This window comes from Durio zibethinus, chromosome 23, assembly GCF_047325235.1.
Source record: "Durio zibethinus cultivar Kanyao isolate XHJ-2024 chromosome 23, ASM4732523v1, whole genome shotgun sequence".
NCBI lineage: Eukaryota > Viridiplantae > Streptophyta > Magnoliopsida > Malvales > Malvaceae > Durio > Durio zibethinus.
The window spans coordinates 2,545,495-2,563,060 of NC_143184.1; the positions used below are offsets into that span (position 1 = coordinate 2,545,495).

At 32.7% G+C, this 17,566-nt stretch overlaps 1 protein-coding gene and 1 pseudogene across 2 annotated transcripts; both read right to left on the bottom strand.

The window, feature by feature from the left end:
* Window positions 1–703: 703 nt before the first annotated feature.
* Window positions 704–3,448, bottom strand: LOC111313336 (cyclic pyranopterin monophosphate synthase). The gene is given in 6 exon segments (XM_022914002.2): window positions 704–1,129; window positions 1,132–1,406; window positions 1,408–1,580; window positions 1,990–2,108; window positions 2,308–2,444; window positions 3,315–3,448. Coding segments are annotated over 6 exon segments (1,032 nt in total). The 3' UTR covers window positions 704–935.
* Window positions 3,449–9,144: 5,696 nt separating this feature from the next.
* Window positions 9,145–11,940, bottom strand: LOC111313955 (transcription factor MTB1 pseudogene; annotated as a pseudogene). The gene is made up of 2 exons (XR_016332497.1): window positions 11,659–11,940; window positions 9,145–11,374 (listed from the first exon to the last, which is right to left on the bottom strand). The product of XR_016332497.1 is annotated as a transcription factor MTB1 pseudogene (transcript).
* Between the last annotated feature and the right edge of the window lie 5,626 nt (window positions 11,941–17,566).

The window sequence follows — 17,566 nt, forward strand, 5'->3', positions numbered from 1 at the left end:
ACTAAAGGTTATCTTCACACGCATTCCCCAACAACCTTTTGCCTCTTGTAAATGTAGATATTTATGCTTTCCACTTAATAACCGTACTAAAAGTTGCATATTTCAAAGGCTCACATATTGACTACCACATCTCTCTCTCTATCTAGTTTATGCCTTCTTTAACCGTAAAAATCAATACTTTCCGGTTAATACACTTCTAAAAAAGGTGTGATATTGATCTTCTTCCCAAATAGGTAACACTATCTCTCCCCCCTTCCCCTTTTTGTTTGTTATTAGGGTTAATGTCAAAAATGATTCTTGAACTATAGTAAAATATTTAACGTGATATCTTAACTTTAAAATTTTTTAATATGATACATGAATTATGAATCTATTAATTAATATGATACCCACTTCTAAAATATTTAATGTGGTATCTTAACTTTAAAATTTTTTAATATAATATATGATCTATGAATCTATTAACTAATGTGATATTCACCCCTAATGAAATTAACTTTAAATCATAACATGTGATAGACAAATAATCTTTTAATTACCATATTAGTTAACAGATTCATAATTTACATAACACGTTAAAGATTTTTAAAATTTAAGAATCATATTGAACATTTCATTATAATTCAAGATCTCTTATTTCTTTGTTTTATTTTTTCATGTGCATGAATTGCTTAAAACTTTGGAATATTTGACAATTAAAAAGTTCAAAAAAAAATTAGCAAGAGGTAAGATTAGTTTCAACTTGCATATTGGTCATACATTATCATACCTCTGACTGTAAATTTGAATTGAGAACATGAATTATGCCTCCAAGTTTCATGTTTACAAGAATGAGGAATATTTCCATTCTGATGAAAAATGCAAATATCCACTAAAACACTAATCTCCACAACATTTGGCAGCACTCTGCGTCAAAATCTTCTTTTGAAACATCATCATTTCTCCCTGCACCAGTATCCACTCTTCCCACCAGTTTTACACTCAAGCCGCATATCTGTGATCTGGATGTCTTTTGAAGCTGCCTCGCACATGTCATTCACTGTTAATCCTGCAACACTCACAGCTGTCATCGCTTCCATTTCAACCCCAGTTTTACCTATACAAGCTGCTTCTCCTTCTATCTCAACACAAAATCCTCAGGATTGAGTGATAGGTCAACTCGAACATGATTCAAAATGATGTTGTGACATAGTGGGATTAGAGTGCTGGTGTGCTTTGCACCATTTATGCCAGCAATTTTTGCCACACTAAGAACATCTCCCTTAGCCATCTAGTTGGCCAAGACCAAATCAAACACCTTCTTACCCAAAACTACCTTGCAACTAGCAGTAGCAGTTCTACTACTATTTTCTTTGGGTGAGACATCCACCATTTGGGCTTTCCCTGTGCTGCCAACATGGGTCAGACGCATTTTCATCTAAATTTTGAGATATAGAGTAAAGTTCTTAAGCCATAAACTTATTACTAGCAGAACCCAAAATCACATGAGAATTATGTTGGGAGTCTTGACCCATGAAACTTTTATTCCCAGAATTGACAGATTCAATCGGAGGAGGTTCACCAAAGACTGATTCCATTTCCTGAAACCAAAATTAGGACATAAACGCAAAAATAATTGTTCCTCTAGAAAACAAAATATTAGTATTAGATTTAGATACAAAGACAGTAATGGGCATATTACCAGTCATAGGACCAAAAACAGAGACATTAAACCAGGGCTTGAAAGTTGAATCACATATATCCAATCAAAAAAGAAAATTCCAAATATGGTTTCAGTTCAGTAATTATCATATTGCCGCAAATGCTAGTCCTTTATCGTCATCTCCTATCAAACAAGCAAATAATAACAAAGCAATGCATATCTCTTCAGTTTTTCTACTTTTTTTTTTCCTTATGGTAAATATAGAACATAAAAATTAGGAAAACTAAAAAGCAAAGGTATACCAATTGCCTTTGCTTTAATTGATAAACATATACTATTAGCAATACCTTATTCAGTTCAGCTATGGTGCTTGCAAGGTCACGGCTATCTTTACTGCTGAAGAACCTTGTGAAGCGAGGAACTACCACAGCAAGTCGACGAAGAAGCAAGACGCCAAGGATCAAGGCTGTCACAAAAAAAAAAAAAAAGAATACGGCTTTAGGATCTTAATTCTTATAATATCAAATTAAAACAGGTTCTTGTTCAGGCATTTTCACAAACTAGTTAAGGTTGTTGAGAACAAAAGGAGAAAAGTTTCCAAATTTATATGTTTTCTATTTAAATAAATAAGCTTACATATAAATTTTGAGGGTGAAAGAAGGCACCTGGAGCAATACAAATTTGTATGTCTTCGACGACAGAATGTGGAATAGATTTTTCGTAGATCGTTGTGAGAGTAATAATGTGAGATGGTAACGGCAAGACAGAAAGAGAAAGCTGAGTTGGAAAAGAGGCAAAGAGTCACGCACGCACGCACGCAGGGTTCAAAACGCAACGTTCGGGCTGTAATTGTTAACAAGTGAACTGTCAGTGTGATAAGTTATTTTGTTCTTTTTTCAAAAATCCGTTTAAAGGTCATTATACAAATAATTAATTGTGTATCTGAGCATCACTGTCTAAAATAGGGCTGTTTAAGAAAAAAATTGGATAAAATAGTTATCTCATAGTATAATTTTTTATTCAAACTATTTTACGTGATTATATTATAAAAAAGTAATTATTTATTATAAATCATATATGATAATTAAATGATAAATACTTATTTTAATATATTAATTAATTATTTTATAATAAATAATTAATTTTTTAATAATGATTATGATATTATTTTAATTGAAGTGATACATGTAGCATAACTATTTCATAAAATCTTTTTTGTTTAAAATAAATTAATTTATCTAATTAAGTTAATTTGATCAATCAATTGATTATTAAATTAATTTTAATTAATTATTAAAAATAATTTTAAAATTTTTTTGATTCGATAATTAAATTAAAAAAATATTAGACAAAACATAACAAAACTCTATGTAAAACTAAAAACATATGAAATGAATAATTTTATTTTATAAGTTATTGGAATTTTTAACTTAATAGTTGAATATTTGAATATTTTATTAGATAATTATTTTATTTTATTTTATTTTAAATATTAAAAATTAAGAATTTAAAAAATAATTTTATTTAAATATATCTTCTTATTTAATTAATAAAAAATTAATCAAATCAATCAAATTAAATTCTATCAATTAATTTTTTAATTATTTGATTAATAAAAATAAAATAATTTATTTAATTTTAATTTTAAATAATTTAATTTTAAATTAATCACACTGATAGTGAATATCGTGATGACGACTCCGAAAAGATTACCAATTTTATTCCTACAACATTAATCAGTGGCTTATGTGGTCCATCAACCAAGCGAGGCCTAGCAATAGCTATTACGGGCTCGGCCTTGGGCATTATTGTAACTTTGGGCCTAAAAGCCCCCGGTGGAGCTCAATCAAAACAATGAATTACCCCAAGAAGCCCAAGTCAGCCTTGAGAGATTGTTCTAGTTTCTTCGCGTTTTTCAACAAAAGCTTCCATGGACCTGGACTTCGGCTTGATCGATTAATTTATTTTTAACAAAGGAGAAGCATCAGGAATAAAATAGCCTTATTTGCAAGTTTAAAACCATTCACTTTTTCTTTGGCTCGAAGAAATTGTAGAAAAAAATTTTGCAGTTTTTACCAAATGGTCGTAAAATTTATTTATTGATTAGTAATTTAAAGATTTATTTCGTTTTTTGGAAACTGAGAATGCTAATGAATAAAGGTTGTTACTTTAGAAGCTGGCTATGCTATCTGTCTTTGCTTCATTTGCTGCCCCTTTTTTCTTTCACAATATCCTTTTTCCTTTCATATAACCAACTGCACATCATGGAAAAAAAAAAAAAAAAAGGCTTAGTTTCCTGTTGTCGTTTTATATGACTCCGGCGTCCGGATTGAGAAATAATGATTCACACTCCTTTATTATTTTACGAATCGAATTGTTGTTTTGAATATCTATTTTACCGATCGAATTGTCGTTTTGAGTATCTGCCCTCCCTACTATGACCGAATTGCTCATCTTAATGTCTCAAGGATTTTGTATTTTTCGTTCTTTTTTCTGTTGTCAGAGCTGTTTGTTTTATCATGCTATTATTCTGTATTGGGACCAAATGCTTTTCCCTCAACGTCCATTTCCTTTTTCCTACTCCAGGAATTAGTTTGACGAGCGAAAGCTGGTCAGCTTTAAAGAATAGTTTCCCTGCAATTAATGAAGCTGTCACAAAAATGCAATCAAAACTAAGGTGGGATTGTATTTTGAGTCTTGAAGTCAGCGATAAAATATTATTTAATGTTATCTAGGCTGTCAATAATATACAGGAAGTTTCAGTAATGCCTAAAAAAGGGGTAACTGCTGAGTTGCTTGTATCTATGTCTTGCAGATGTAAATTATCACTAGAAGGAAGCAGAAAAAATCCTAATTTTACTCGATAAGAGCTTATTGTGCCTGAGAGGTTTCCTTTTGGATATTGTTGGATCATATAAGATTTGTGAAAGAGTCTCGTAACATAGTCAAACAAGCGGAGCATTCAAAGTCTGCAATCTTTCAACCAGCTTACAATTTTGGCCCGATGATAGAGATACGGAAAAACCAGGGGTGTCTTGGAAAAAGCGAGAATCAGAAATGCATGGCAAGCCCTTCATATGTAACTATTGTGGCAAGAAGGGACATGTTTCCCAGTTCTGTCGTCATAGAAAATGTGAAAAAGATGTGAATGGGAAGCAAAATGGGGAGAATTCAACTATGCCTGCTGTTTCAAAGGTCAACATGGTTGAGAGCAATGTATAGCTAATGGAAATAGATGCTGTTTTCGTAGGCTTAGGCTTTTAGTTCAGTTGTATTAGGGGCATACATTCTATCGGCATACATTCTATCTTTTCACCATGTAAGTATGGCTTCGAAATTGTTGTTTTTCTGATGTATTATTTTTCGTAACAATTGTTGATGGTTTTTTTGGGTATCTTAACTGGAAGGAGTTGACAAGAGGTTGAGGATGAGGTGATCTGAATCTACAGTCAGCAAATACAGTCAGGGAACGTCGAAGTTGGTTTTTGAGGCGTGCTCCAAAGCTGAAGTCAGTGAAATATTTAAGGTTTTTTGAGAAAAAAAAAAGAGTGGAGTGTATTAAGGAAGCATCAATGGAAACAAGGCTTAGGTTTTAGGGTCTTTCCGTACTTGATTTTTTTCTTACCAAAAAGACAGTAATTTGACTGTAACGGTTGATAATGTTGATAGAAAATATACGATATGTTTAAAAAAGTTTCACGTAGGTAATTATAAGTTGTATTTAATTATCTTTAATGAATTTGATTTGTATTTAATAATTTTAAATAAATTAAAAATTAAAAATTTAATTTTAAAGTGATAATTTAATAGAATGTCAATAAAAATGTTGGACAAGCTTTTCCTTTTCGAAGGGCAAACCAATTTTTGGAAAAATATAACATGGTAACTGAGTGTATGTTGACTCTGCGTCCAAAGAAATTCAAGGGAGTTGATTATGTTGACTAAGCGGATGAGCGTAACATTAATATAAATCATTCTTAGCCGCTGGAAGATATTGTAAATGGTTTGGAATTGGTAACACGTTTCAGATCCTTTGTCACTTTCAAATCTGCGGGTTATAGTTTGTTTCGGCCCCTAACTCAGGCCTTTACATATTCCAAAATCTCAGCTTCTACATATTGATCTTAGTTGCCAAATCAACTTAGAAATTAAGGATGTCAGTAAGATATAGGTAAGATAGAACATTTTTTATCTCCGTTTTTTAATTTTTATATTATATTTATCTTCATATTTATATTCAATAAATATTTTAAATTTAAATTTATTTTTATTTTCATAAATATTTAATGTGTATGAATAATTCATGTAATTATAGTTTTTAACAAAAAAACTAAAAATTGTTTTTATTTTATCTAGATAATTTTTATAAATATACATTTTTTCAATAAAAATATATTAATTTTAATTAATCTAAAATAATAATTTATATTACTTAACAAAAAATTTTTATACTAAATATATATAAATATATATTAGATATGACTACAAAATAAATATTATTTTATTTATTTTATTTTCGATAAAATTTTAAAATCATACCTATTTTCGTTTTTATATTTATAATATGATATTTATCTCCATTCTCGTTCGAGTAAAAAACCGAGTTTCGTAAGATTGACGTCCCTATTAGAGATGTAAACGCTAGTTTCAGCTAACTGAAAGTGGCTGTTTTCGTATGGGATGAACTCACTTGCAGTTTCAGGGTTGGCGTCGACCATCCTTCATCAGTGACTGCTGTAATCCGTGGGCTTGATTCTCTTGGAGTCCACAACTCATATCGACCTGGCTCGCTTTGTTTGTCCAAGCCCACCCATATGGCTAAAACATTTTCCCCGACAGGCGGACACCTAAATTGGTCAGGTCCATTACCAGCCTCGTATTGGGCTCAAATCCACCCAAAAGAATTTAAGTTTGATCATTATTTATAATAAAATTTAAAAATTAAAAAAATTAAAAATTACAAAGTTTGAACATATTTTTAAAAAATAATAATCAAAATTAGGTTCATTTGATAAAAAAAAAAATCAAACATTAACGCACAAATTGAGACAGAGTATGATAGAGGAACCAAATAGCCCACTCTTACGACATTTAATTGAATAGAAGAAGATACCAGAACCAATATATATTTCTCCCAATAAAATAATATAATAAATATATGTACGGGAAATGGAATTTATTAAAATAAATAAAATAGAACATAAAAGAGTGTGAATTATTGTTGCTGTCAGTCTAGTTTACCAAAAAAACGTGCTTTACCAAACACCGCGTTTTGTTTTGGTCCCATTTGACATGGAATGGGTCCAAAATACCTCAATTTCATAAAGAATCTCATAGAAATCTCCAACGTGCTGTTGGGCACCAATTGGCATCGTGTTTGACCCTCAAACATGTCTTTCCAAAACTGAACTAATTTTACATTTTTTCTATGTTACTACGCTACTGTGTTTTATATTTTCAACATTGGTTGGTTCCCATGATTGGACGAGTCAAACAATAATCGAAAGGCTATGATTTTTTCTTCGTGGACTCCCTTCAACATTTACAAGTTTGACGTGAAAAATTCATGATTTGTAAATGAAAGGCTTTGAATTTGACTCATCGTCACATGCCACCGCTTTCAATCTCTTGTCTGAACCTGTTGCTCGTTTTGCAAAAAAAATCACATGCCAAGCCAAATAAGGGGATATTTCAAATTTCCCCAAGTCCTTCTCAAAAACAAAGTAATGAAGTTTTCAAAACAACTCCGTAAATAAGAAGCAAAAGAAATGGGGCCAAATTTGTGGACAACAAATAGAAAGCAAAAGGCTGAAGAAGCAACTTGTGTGGTGGCCCCTCAATTGGCCATATGCTTCAGGACTTACCCATTGTTCAGACTTAAGAAAACGAAATCTTCTATGAAAAAAAAATGGGTGCACATGGCAACGTTTTCAAGCGCAGGTTTGAGTTAAGATAGGGAAGGAATAGGATGCAGTAATTAAAGGCAAATTAAAATTTCTGGTTAGATTTAGATTTAGATTCTGGCGGGTGAAATATGTTCTGCTACCAAATTTGCATATGCAGGAGCTGATCCAAGGACCATAGCTAAATCGATTGAACATGGGCTTCATGCGTTTTTGGTTATCAGCAGAAACACATGCAAGGATGTGGCATTGTCACGCTTTTGGATTCGCTTATCAAGGTCCAAATTTCAACTCCTTTCAAAAAAAAAAAATAGAAAACACATGTACCACATGAATGATGTCAACTGCTCTTTGATTGGCTTGAAACACCTTCACAAGGTGGAACACCGGGGACACCATTGGACCACTTCATCTTCAAAATTATTGAAAGGATCTGCTCGGTTTTTGTTCTAGGAAATACTTATAATGTAGTAGTATAGAATTCTTTTTCTTCATAAACCTCATATTCTTTTCCGCTAAAGTTAAAGATACCTCAATTCCCTTTATAGAAAGGAAAAGATTTTAAAGGATGACGTTGAATTTGAGAAGAGAATCGGTTCTCTAAACCTTTTAATGTGCATATGAAGAAGCTTCACTTGGTTCAAGGAAAGAAAAAAAAGAAGAAAAGCGAACTGACTTCAAGGTTCCTAATTGCAGTTCCTATTGTTTTGTTGATTTCCAATAAAATAGACAAAAGATCTACACAGCGAAACCCCTGTGCATCTACTTTGCTTACTCCATGCTAGATATTTTGCCTTCTTAGGTCAAAAAAATAATGTGCATAGAAGATTCACCTCTATCTCAGCAACAGAACAGAACATTCTTCTCCACTAATTTTATATATATTAAGGACCCTTTTCTGTTTTTTAAGAAAAATGGCCAACCTGTTTCTGTTTTGCTAGTATCATCCATTACAGTTGCAAGTTGCTCAGCTAATAAGACCTTCGTACAGTAGCATAATGTCTGTGGCACAGAAGAGCTAAGAGCACAACAATTATGAGATATAAAAACTTGAGAGTGGCGAGGAAACAATGACAGACACAAGTTTGAAACTCGCAATGTGCTACCAAAACAAAGCCAACTTTAGTGTTAATTTCTGCTGTTGCTTCCTTTAACTCATTTGCCAAATAGGCCTTTTTATCATAGATTCTACTGTGTTGGCATAGTAAATTTCCTTATCTCCAAGTGTCAGTCATGATTGACTGAAGACAACGAGACTATTATACCAAATTGGATCAAATCTAAAGTATCCAACCCACCAACTTAACTGCTCTTAAATGAAGAACCAACAATCCTGACTTTTTATTCGAAAAAAAATAAAAGAAAATCATCCTGACTTTTCAAAGTACAGAAACGCAAAGACATCATATTATATATATCCATTAAGCACAAGTACTTTAATACACAATTTCGCCAATAGAAGACCATACTTATTTCTACAACAAATGTATCTTAGCTTTACAAGTAGATACATTGGCGTATAATACTGGGGATTAACAACCCATTGCAGATCACTTGCAGAGGGGAAAAAAAGACCAAATCAAGAAAACTGAAATGATATGCTTTAAATCATTCTTTAATTGGTCAAAGGTGAGTCTGATGAGGTAGAGAACAGAGCAAAGAACAAAACACTGGGGGAAGGTAAAAATTAAACAAACTAAAAAAAAATCAGTTTCTAAACAACCAACAAAAGCATAGTTGGTTGAACTTACAAAATTTAATTCATCTTGCAGAAATAACTCATTATAAGAGAATATGTATGATATAAACAATCACAGAAAATTTGCTGCCCTACTTGGTCAATAAGTAGTTATTTCTACTCCTAGCAGGCCCTTCTGCTCCTCTAAGGATCACTTGCTGTATATCAAAAACCTCTGAAGAAGCTTCGAATCTGGTTCTTCACTATAACTTTATGCCTATGGACTATGCTAAATGCAATTGTGTGCTACCGAAGCGATGATAATGGCTGTAAGGAATTCGATTCACGCGAAAATGCTGCAATCAACTTTTCCCTTGTTAGCTGCTCTGATCCTTGAGACTTGATTACAAATGTATGAAACACAGTATCATCTGCTGCAACAAGTTTTGACTCAAGTACATTAATCTCTGCCCCTTTAAATGCTTGGATTACTCTTGATGCAGGATGTGAATCTAAAGGACAGCCTACTCTTACAACAACCTCATCATTAACAGCTTGAACATCAATATCAAGAGCTCGGGTGTGATTCTCTGCATTTAGATTAGGATCCAACCCTGCGAAATCTCTTGAACTACTACCAAACTTCTCCCTCTCTGCTTCCATGACCTTAAGTTTTGCCTGAAGCTCATTGATATAAGCAATTGCATCTCCTAACAACGAAGCTTTGTCCATCTTGGATATGTTGGGCACCACAGCTCGTAAGGCATAGAACCGCTGGTTCAGCTTCTCACGCCGCTGCCTCTCTGCTTCAACATGATTAAGAGGTTCCTCTCTTCCATTAGCAGGTTTTCTACCCCTTTTTCGGGGCCTCCTTTCATCAGCTGCACTCGGCTTCTCTTCCTTGCACGGAGCTTCAACATCTGAGTGCTCAGATTCAGCACTTAATGGCCGAGTAATTGCAGAAGGCCTTGAAGTAGCCCCAGAAAAATCAATCTGCATTTGAGCTGGCTTTTGTGACTGACAGTGGTTAAGCCGAAACTCTTCCTTAGCCCCATTAACAAGCTCTTGAAAATTATTTGAAGTGTTTTGAGAACCATAAATTTCTGTTGGACTTCCTTGTTTCAAACCATGAACATGTGGCCAACCTGAACCATGAAGACCATTTTGACTTGAAAATGAAAGCCTACCACCATTAGCAAGTGTTCCCCATGTTGATTTATCTTCCATTTTTCTAACGGCAAGTTTCTCCCGACAATTGGAATGACCATGTGTAGTGTTGTTCAGATCCTGCCCAAAAATCTTCGGAATGCTTTCCACTCTCTCCACACTCCCAAAATTCGAAAAATGGGTATTTTCATCATTCTTCTCATTCACCATTGGTATTGCTACGGCCATTTGCTTTGCCCTACTAAAGGCCGAATTAGACGAGAATGAACTTCTTATTGATTGCAACAACTCTAAGCTTTCAGGTACGGATCTCACAGACCCCAATTCAACAACACCAACATCAGTAGGGACCAAAACAATAGTCTGAACTCCAGCAGACTTAGTCAAAAACGACCTAACACAATAATCAGAACCTGATTTCAATGCATCCGAGATCCAAACATGCATCCCGAAAGCAAAACACTTCCCTGGACCGCCTTCTCCTCGTGGAAAAGAAAAATACATGGATGCTAAAAAGAACATCTCAGTATCAGTAACTCTATCCAACCCAAGAGCATAATTATCCTCATCTGATCCACCAAACAAATTATGCAATTTCTGCAAAACCCTTTTCCTCATCCTTTGCTGATTCCCGTCTTCGAGCCGCTGATTAAGAATCCGAGTAGCTTCAGATTCTTCTCCTTCTTTAGGCTCTCTACAACACCCATCACCCCAACCAAGGACCCAATCGCTAGACTTGGACCGCGATATTTGCCAGAAAATGGCATAGTTCCAGCTAAAATTGGATGCGTTGGGCCGGTCCACAAGATCTGAAAGCTTGTTTTGAAGATTCTCATCACTACTTATGGTCGTTAAAAGGTTCTCATTTGAAACTGAGCTTGATATCAAGTAGTCAAATGCTCTTGTTCCTAAAACAGCAGCAACCATAGCCTTATCTTCATCGTTCCAAGCCCCACCTCCCATACCCACTTCAATTTTCATATCCTAAACCACCCCAAAATAACCCAAAAATCAAACAAAGATGAATTTTTTTTCAAATACCCAGAATAAATCTCACTCCCAAAAGCAATAAAAATTAAACCTTTTTTCAATGCATTTCCCACTAAACTAGAAACACCATGAGGCTTCTTTGCATGCCCAAAATAAAGCAACCATTTCCCCCCCTTTTTAGATCTCACTGGCTTGTAAATAATAAAGAAAACACAGAAAAATAAGCTAAATTTAAAGCGAAAAAGACATAGTAATTGAAGATATATGATAACACAAACCAGTTTACATGGAAAAGCACATTTGGATCAGCAGAAGAGTGTTGAAAAGTCCCAGGGCACTGTCCAACGAAAACCAAAAATTTTCCCCAGGTAACAGAAGGATCAGTTAGGAGGAAACTAGAAGAACTAACAAGCCTTTCATTCAATTTCCCTCTTTGTAGCAAATCATAAGATAAAAAAATAAAATAAAATAAAATGAGAGGAAGAGGAGGGAAGGGAGGAGAATTTGTTGTTTTTGTTCTTGTTTTTCTTTTCTTAAATCTTAACCGCAATAAGTGGACCATGGTTAAGCAAGGGATATTAGGGTTAAATACTAACCATGGTTAAAATTGTTTGGGTTAAATTATAATTGGTAGCTGGTTGAGGTGTAGTCGGCAAGGATTTTGTTTTTGAGGTTTGTTTTTTTTCTTTTTTTTTTTTTGTTTTCTGTAGCAAAAAAAAAAAAAAGAGAGAGTTTACTGTTGTTATTTGGACATCATTTTTCATGAGACTTTAGCACTGTTTTTGTTGAAATAAATGAAAAATAATGAAAAAAAGCTTTTTCTTGTGACAGCTAGGGAGACATAAACTTGCGTGAATCTCATGCTCGATAATGCCACGTAATAAATTAGACTCGGAACACGTTCTTCCCATGACCCCAATTAGGATTATTATATTACATTATTAATTTTAAGAAATAGAAAATGTAAATTCAGAATTAGTATTTTTTGAAATTTTTTTAAATTATAAATGAAATTAAAGAGCCGTTACATATTTTTAATTGTTTATTTTAATTATACCTTTAAAGAAACGTGTTATTTTGGTAATCTTATGTACAAAATCTAAAAATTTCATGTGATTTTTTTTCGGAATTTTTTTTTCTAAAACATCTTTTAAGATTTCAAATCCTATTTGTTCTATTTTTATATAATAAATATGCAAAAAAGTGTAATTATTATTTTTTATAATTGACGGTTTTGGATTATTTTTATTTATAAGATTGAAAAAAAAAAAAAACGATTATTACCCTTATAAAATAAACACCGAAATGGCATATATGGTAAAATTTGTAAAAGTAATAAGCGTAAAAGATAATTCATATATTTAAAAAAAAATCAATGCAACTTAAAGGCTCATTTTTTTGTATTTTTTAAACATTCTTTTTTATTCTTATAATATATTCCTTGATTGATTTTTATCATTCAATTCGCAAGGTGAGCACAATTTCGAATGAATTTTAAATTTAATTTATTTGATTTATTTGATTATTTTTTAAATATAATATTTAATAATTTTAAAATTTAAATTCTAATATAGCAAAATTTTCTTTTTTTTTAATTATGATTTTTTTGTATTAAAAAAAAAATTGTAAGTCTATCAAAGAAAGTAAAGGAAGCGCTGACCTAAAGTTTAAGGTTTGATTTGTACTATAAATTAACGATAAAGTAAACTTAATTATACAAAATACTAGTATATAAGATTTTGAGTTCATGTCGTGTCTCTTGGGCATCACGACGTTGAAAGTTTAGCGAAAAGCACGTCCTAGGAGACCAACAACTTTTTTATAAGTTTGAGGTTTGAAGATTAATTTGGTAATATGAGCATCCCTAGGGCCCTTAATTGAGTAGAATCTAAGGCAAAACCAATGTCGAAAGTGATATCAAGCCAAAAAAACAAAAGGTCTGATTGTGGGCTCGTTTGTTTAATTCCTAAGATAGGTTATTTCGAAAAGAATTTGTATAGTTAAATCTATTAGTAAGGTTTTATCTTTCTTTAGGGAACGAGTGTGGGTCCATTTCTGTGACAAATCTTCCTATAGATTAACGGTCCAGAGTGTTAGTTCAGTTGGAAACACTGACCTCTTTCCATGGAGATGTTACAGACAACACAAATCTCCCCAAAAGCTCACAATTATCAAACTTAATTATACTGTTTTCTTTTATCATATTGCAGATGCATCCAATGCTACCAGCGGCAGCAGCAGTAGATGCAGTCAAAAAAAAAAAAGGAAAAAGGTTTGTCAGGGTTTTTTGGGTGTATTTCACTGTTTAGCACAAGCACAACTAATTAACAAATTATAAATCATATCCCTTCTCCATTTACACGTGACAGATTATCCCTTAACTTCTATAAAAATCAACACAAAAAATGAAATCTTCAATAATAAATTGAAGGTGTCGTGTCTTCAATTTATTGGATATCACGTCTCAATAAAAAAAAAAAATTCAACAGAATTTGAAAAAAAAAAAACAGTTGTAATTTGTAAGTAAGTGTTTGTTTTATTACAATTTTCAATAAGTACTTGTCCTGATGCGTAATGATGCCTCTGTTTTTTCAAAGTATATAGTTTAATTCATTTGTCATCACTTTAATTTTACAAAATTTCAAATTTTATTATTTAAAAAAAAAACCTTATAAAAAGCTGATTTTATTAATATCATAAATTTAGTTCAGTGAGAATAACCATAAAACTTTGAAACAGCTTAATTATAATTATTAAACTTTTAATTAAAATCATGTACAAATTTAGTTAAGATATTTAATATAAAATTTCTTATTTATTATGAATTAAACATTTATGATCATAATTAAATATTCTAAAATTTAGCAGTAACTCCAGTAAAACCGGATTTACGAGTTTAATACTCATGCCAAAATAGTAACGTGAGTCGAAAAACGAGCTCACGTAGGGTGGGTGGTCCGCGTTTGTAGGTAACGTGATAAAAGGTCAAAGGAATTAGGAAAATTGCCTAAGCTAAAAAAATGAAAAATGTTCAACCAAACACTTTATGGAGCGTGACATCACTACGTTCGGAAAAAACAACTGGGATTGTTGTCCACTGCCCAAAGTTAACGTGAGGCAGAGAGATTTTATTATTTTATATGTTTTTTTCAACGATTAAGACAAGGTTTTAGAAAGGAGAAATTGAATTAAATAAATCACGGACGTAAGCCGTAGGCGCAGGTCGACCTCGTCCATCCATCACGCGTTTTTTCACTGTCAAAGGAAACACGTTTAACAAAGAACACGCGTGCCTCGTGCGGTCTTTTCTGTCCTTCTCATACGTGTCAGCACCGCATGTTGTTTTTGCTTTTTGCCGATTTTATCGAACAAACAAACCAATTAAAAATTAGTAAAATTTTATGTATTATTATGGTAGTAAATTAATTGAACTAACAGATGTAAAGTTCGTGAAGAGCACGTGAAGGGCAAGTGAATCGAGGTGGGGTATCAGAGTGAGAAGAACGTGATGTGCATTTAATTAAACCAGCCTATTTTTAATATTTCTTAAACAAAAAAAACTATTTGTGTAACGATTTTGGCGTGTGTCTGTATTTGATAATCCCACTGGATTTCTGCTCTGCTCTACTTACGTGTCAATACCTTTCTTTCCAACACTTCTTTGGTCCACCCCAATTTTACCATTGTCACCCCTGCTTTTAAATTATAATTTGTAAATACTTGTACGCATCTTTTTTTTTAATATAAAATTTAATTTTAACTTTTTTAAAAAAAATAACCTAAATAAACATGGAATGCAATTTATTATTATATTAATGAAGTTTGTTAATATTTCTTGTTTTTTACGTAATTGGCCATATCTATTCAAAAGAATTGTTGCATTTAACACTATGAAGATTTTAATCAGTGATAAATGATTTTAAATTTATTAACTACTGTTTATTATATTTATAATTAAGACATGTAAATTTTATTTTATAAAAAAAATAGTTGAGAATATCGTACTGATAGATTAAAAAAATTTATGAAATAAAAAATGATTATTTGTCATTAATATGAAATGTTTATTTATTTATTAACACAAAGGTTAGTTTGGTCTTTAATCATTCTGGAGCAGGACGTACAAATGCAGAGAGATGTGTACTTGAGTTTGACATTTATAGCAAAACCGAAAATCTGAGGCGTCGCTGGTGAAACGAAAGGAAAATGTGAAATGGGTTTTTGCGTTTTAGCTGCAAGCACGCATGATGCGTCCGTATCCATTCCATTCCCTCCGATCGCTGTGACCGTGTCAGTCACATGTCATACACCGACTTTGGGCCCACTCAACTGATAAAGAATATTTTCTTACTCTAAAAATCTAAATTCCACGGCATCCATCATCATCCATGTCCGCGGAAGATAAATTTCATTTTCCAACAATACCCATGCATTTATTTTTTTTATTTTTTTAATTAATGAATATAAACATGACTCTTATCAACGCATGGAACGATCGGGATGTTACAGAGGAGAGGAGAATTTTGGCCGACAAACCATAATTGAGGAGCCAGTGTGGCCTGCCCGCCAGCTGCTCAACCAGAACCAGCGGTCAATACTCAATACCCTTTCGTCGCAGCGGTGGGACCAGAGTGGTGCAGGCTTTGTAATTGTACAGACTTAGGCTTAGCCCTAAAATTACAAGTCAGGCACGAGTGGAACGTGCAAACCCCTTGTGGGTCCCAAAATGAACAGAACTATTTTAGCCGTGATTGGCACCTGGTAAACGGTTATCGTGTGTAATTTAATTAGGAATAGTGACTGACGTCCTTGGTTTGAATAAATTGCCTCACCCGAAAGCGAACTCATACCAAAATCATTTACTTTGCCTTTTGCCATTCAGATTCCTTAATCTTAATCATAATTGTACATTAATTATAATTATTTCCGAGATCAATGAAGGATATTATATATATTATGTATATAGTAATATACTTAACATTGATGACATCAAACTTTCTTTTTTTTTTAATTCCTAAGTACGCGTATTTCAAATGTCCCAATTATTTATTATTCAGTACATTGAATTTCACATTTTTGGATTTGCAATTTTTACTTTTTACGGATTATAAAACCCCATGACCTGCTATTCATGTACCTTGTTGACACGATGATACCGTTTAGAATTGCATCGTAATTGTATGCACCTTTTCTGAGCCAGCAACACTTGAAAGGCGAATAAATGTTGGCTACTAACATAAAAAGGACAAATGCATTTATGATGAGTGATGACCTTCATTTGGAGGTTTTGTAATGTTTTTCAAGCATTTTTGAGCTAATTATTTCACATCTGATTTACACTATACATATATAGATATATGGGGAGAATCAAACAAATTTTCCTTTTCCTAATTACTAGTACTTTTTTCCCATGCTTTTTAACCTCATTCATTTTATGTTACTTGTTGCTTTAGCTACGTAACATTCGGAACTCAGAATTTTGTCATGTTTCAGAACTCAGAAATTGAGATCTTTCTTTTTAACAGCTTGAGATGCTGAGTGTTCTTTGGAAAGTTTTGTTTACTCATTAAATCTCCCGAAATAGTTGCTATCGATCCAGCTTTAAGCTTCGGGAACTTGTAATAATCGCTCGGCGAGACACAAGACGACCCACAATGTGTTTTTTTTTACAATCTTATCCCAAAAACCAAAAACTTCGATAAACATTGTTCATGGCAATGCTGAAAAAAGCCAAAGTTTGAGCTGAGAGTCTCGGCTGGTACTACTGCATGTAAAGAACCTTCGTCCCCTGAATGATCCAAATAATCATCATCATAACGATAAACCTTAAACTTCAGTGTCATTAATTATCAATAATACAGTTGTCAAAGATTTTCGTTTGAGTGATAACGAAAATCTTGGTTTATTTCTTTGCTCATGCAGAGATGCAGTTTAGGAACTCGAAACCAACGATTGTTCAAATCATCAACTAACATTCGCTAGCTTTTGGTTTATTATTGTTGGAGAGATAACGTTCTTTATTATAATACTTTGCCTCTATATAAATAATACATTTTATATTATCAACATCTATTAGATCGAGTGGTTTAAGAGCTCGATTTTTGGTAAGATTTTGATTTAAAATTTTGTAAATGAAAAAAAAAAGTGTTGTTATTTTTTTTATAGAACCCGACCTAACTTGACTGT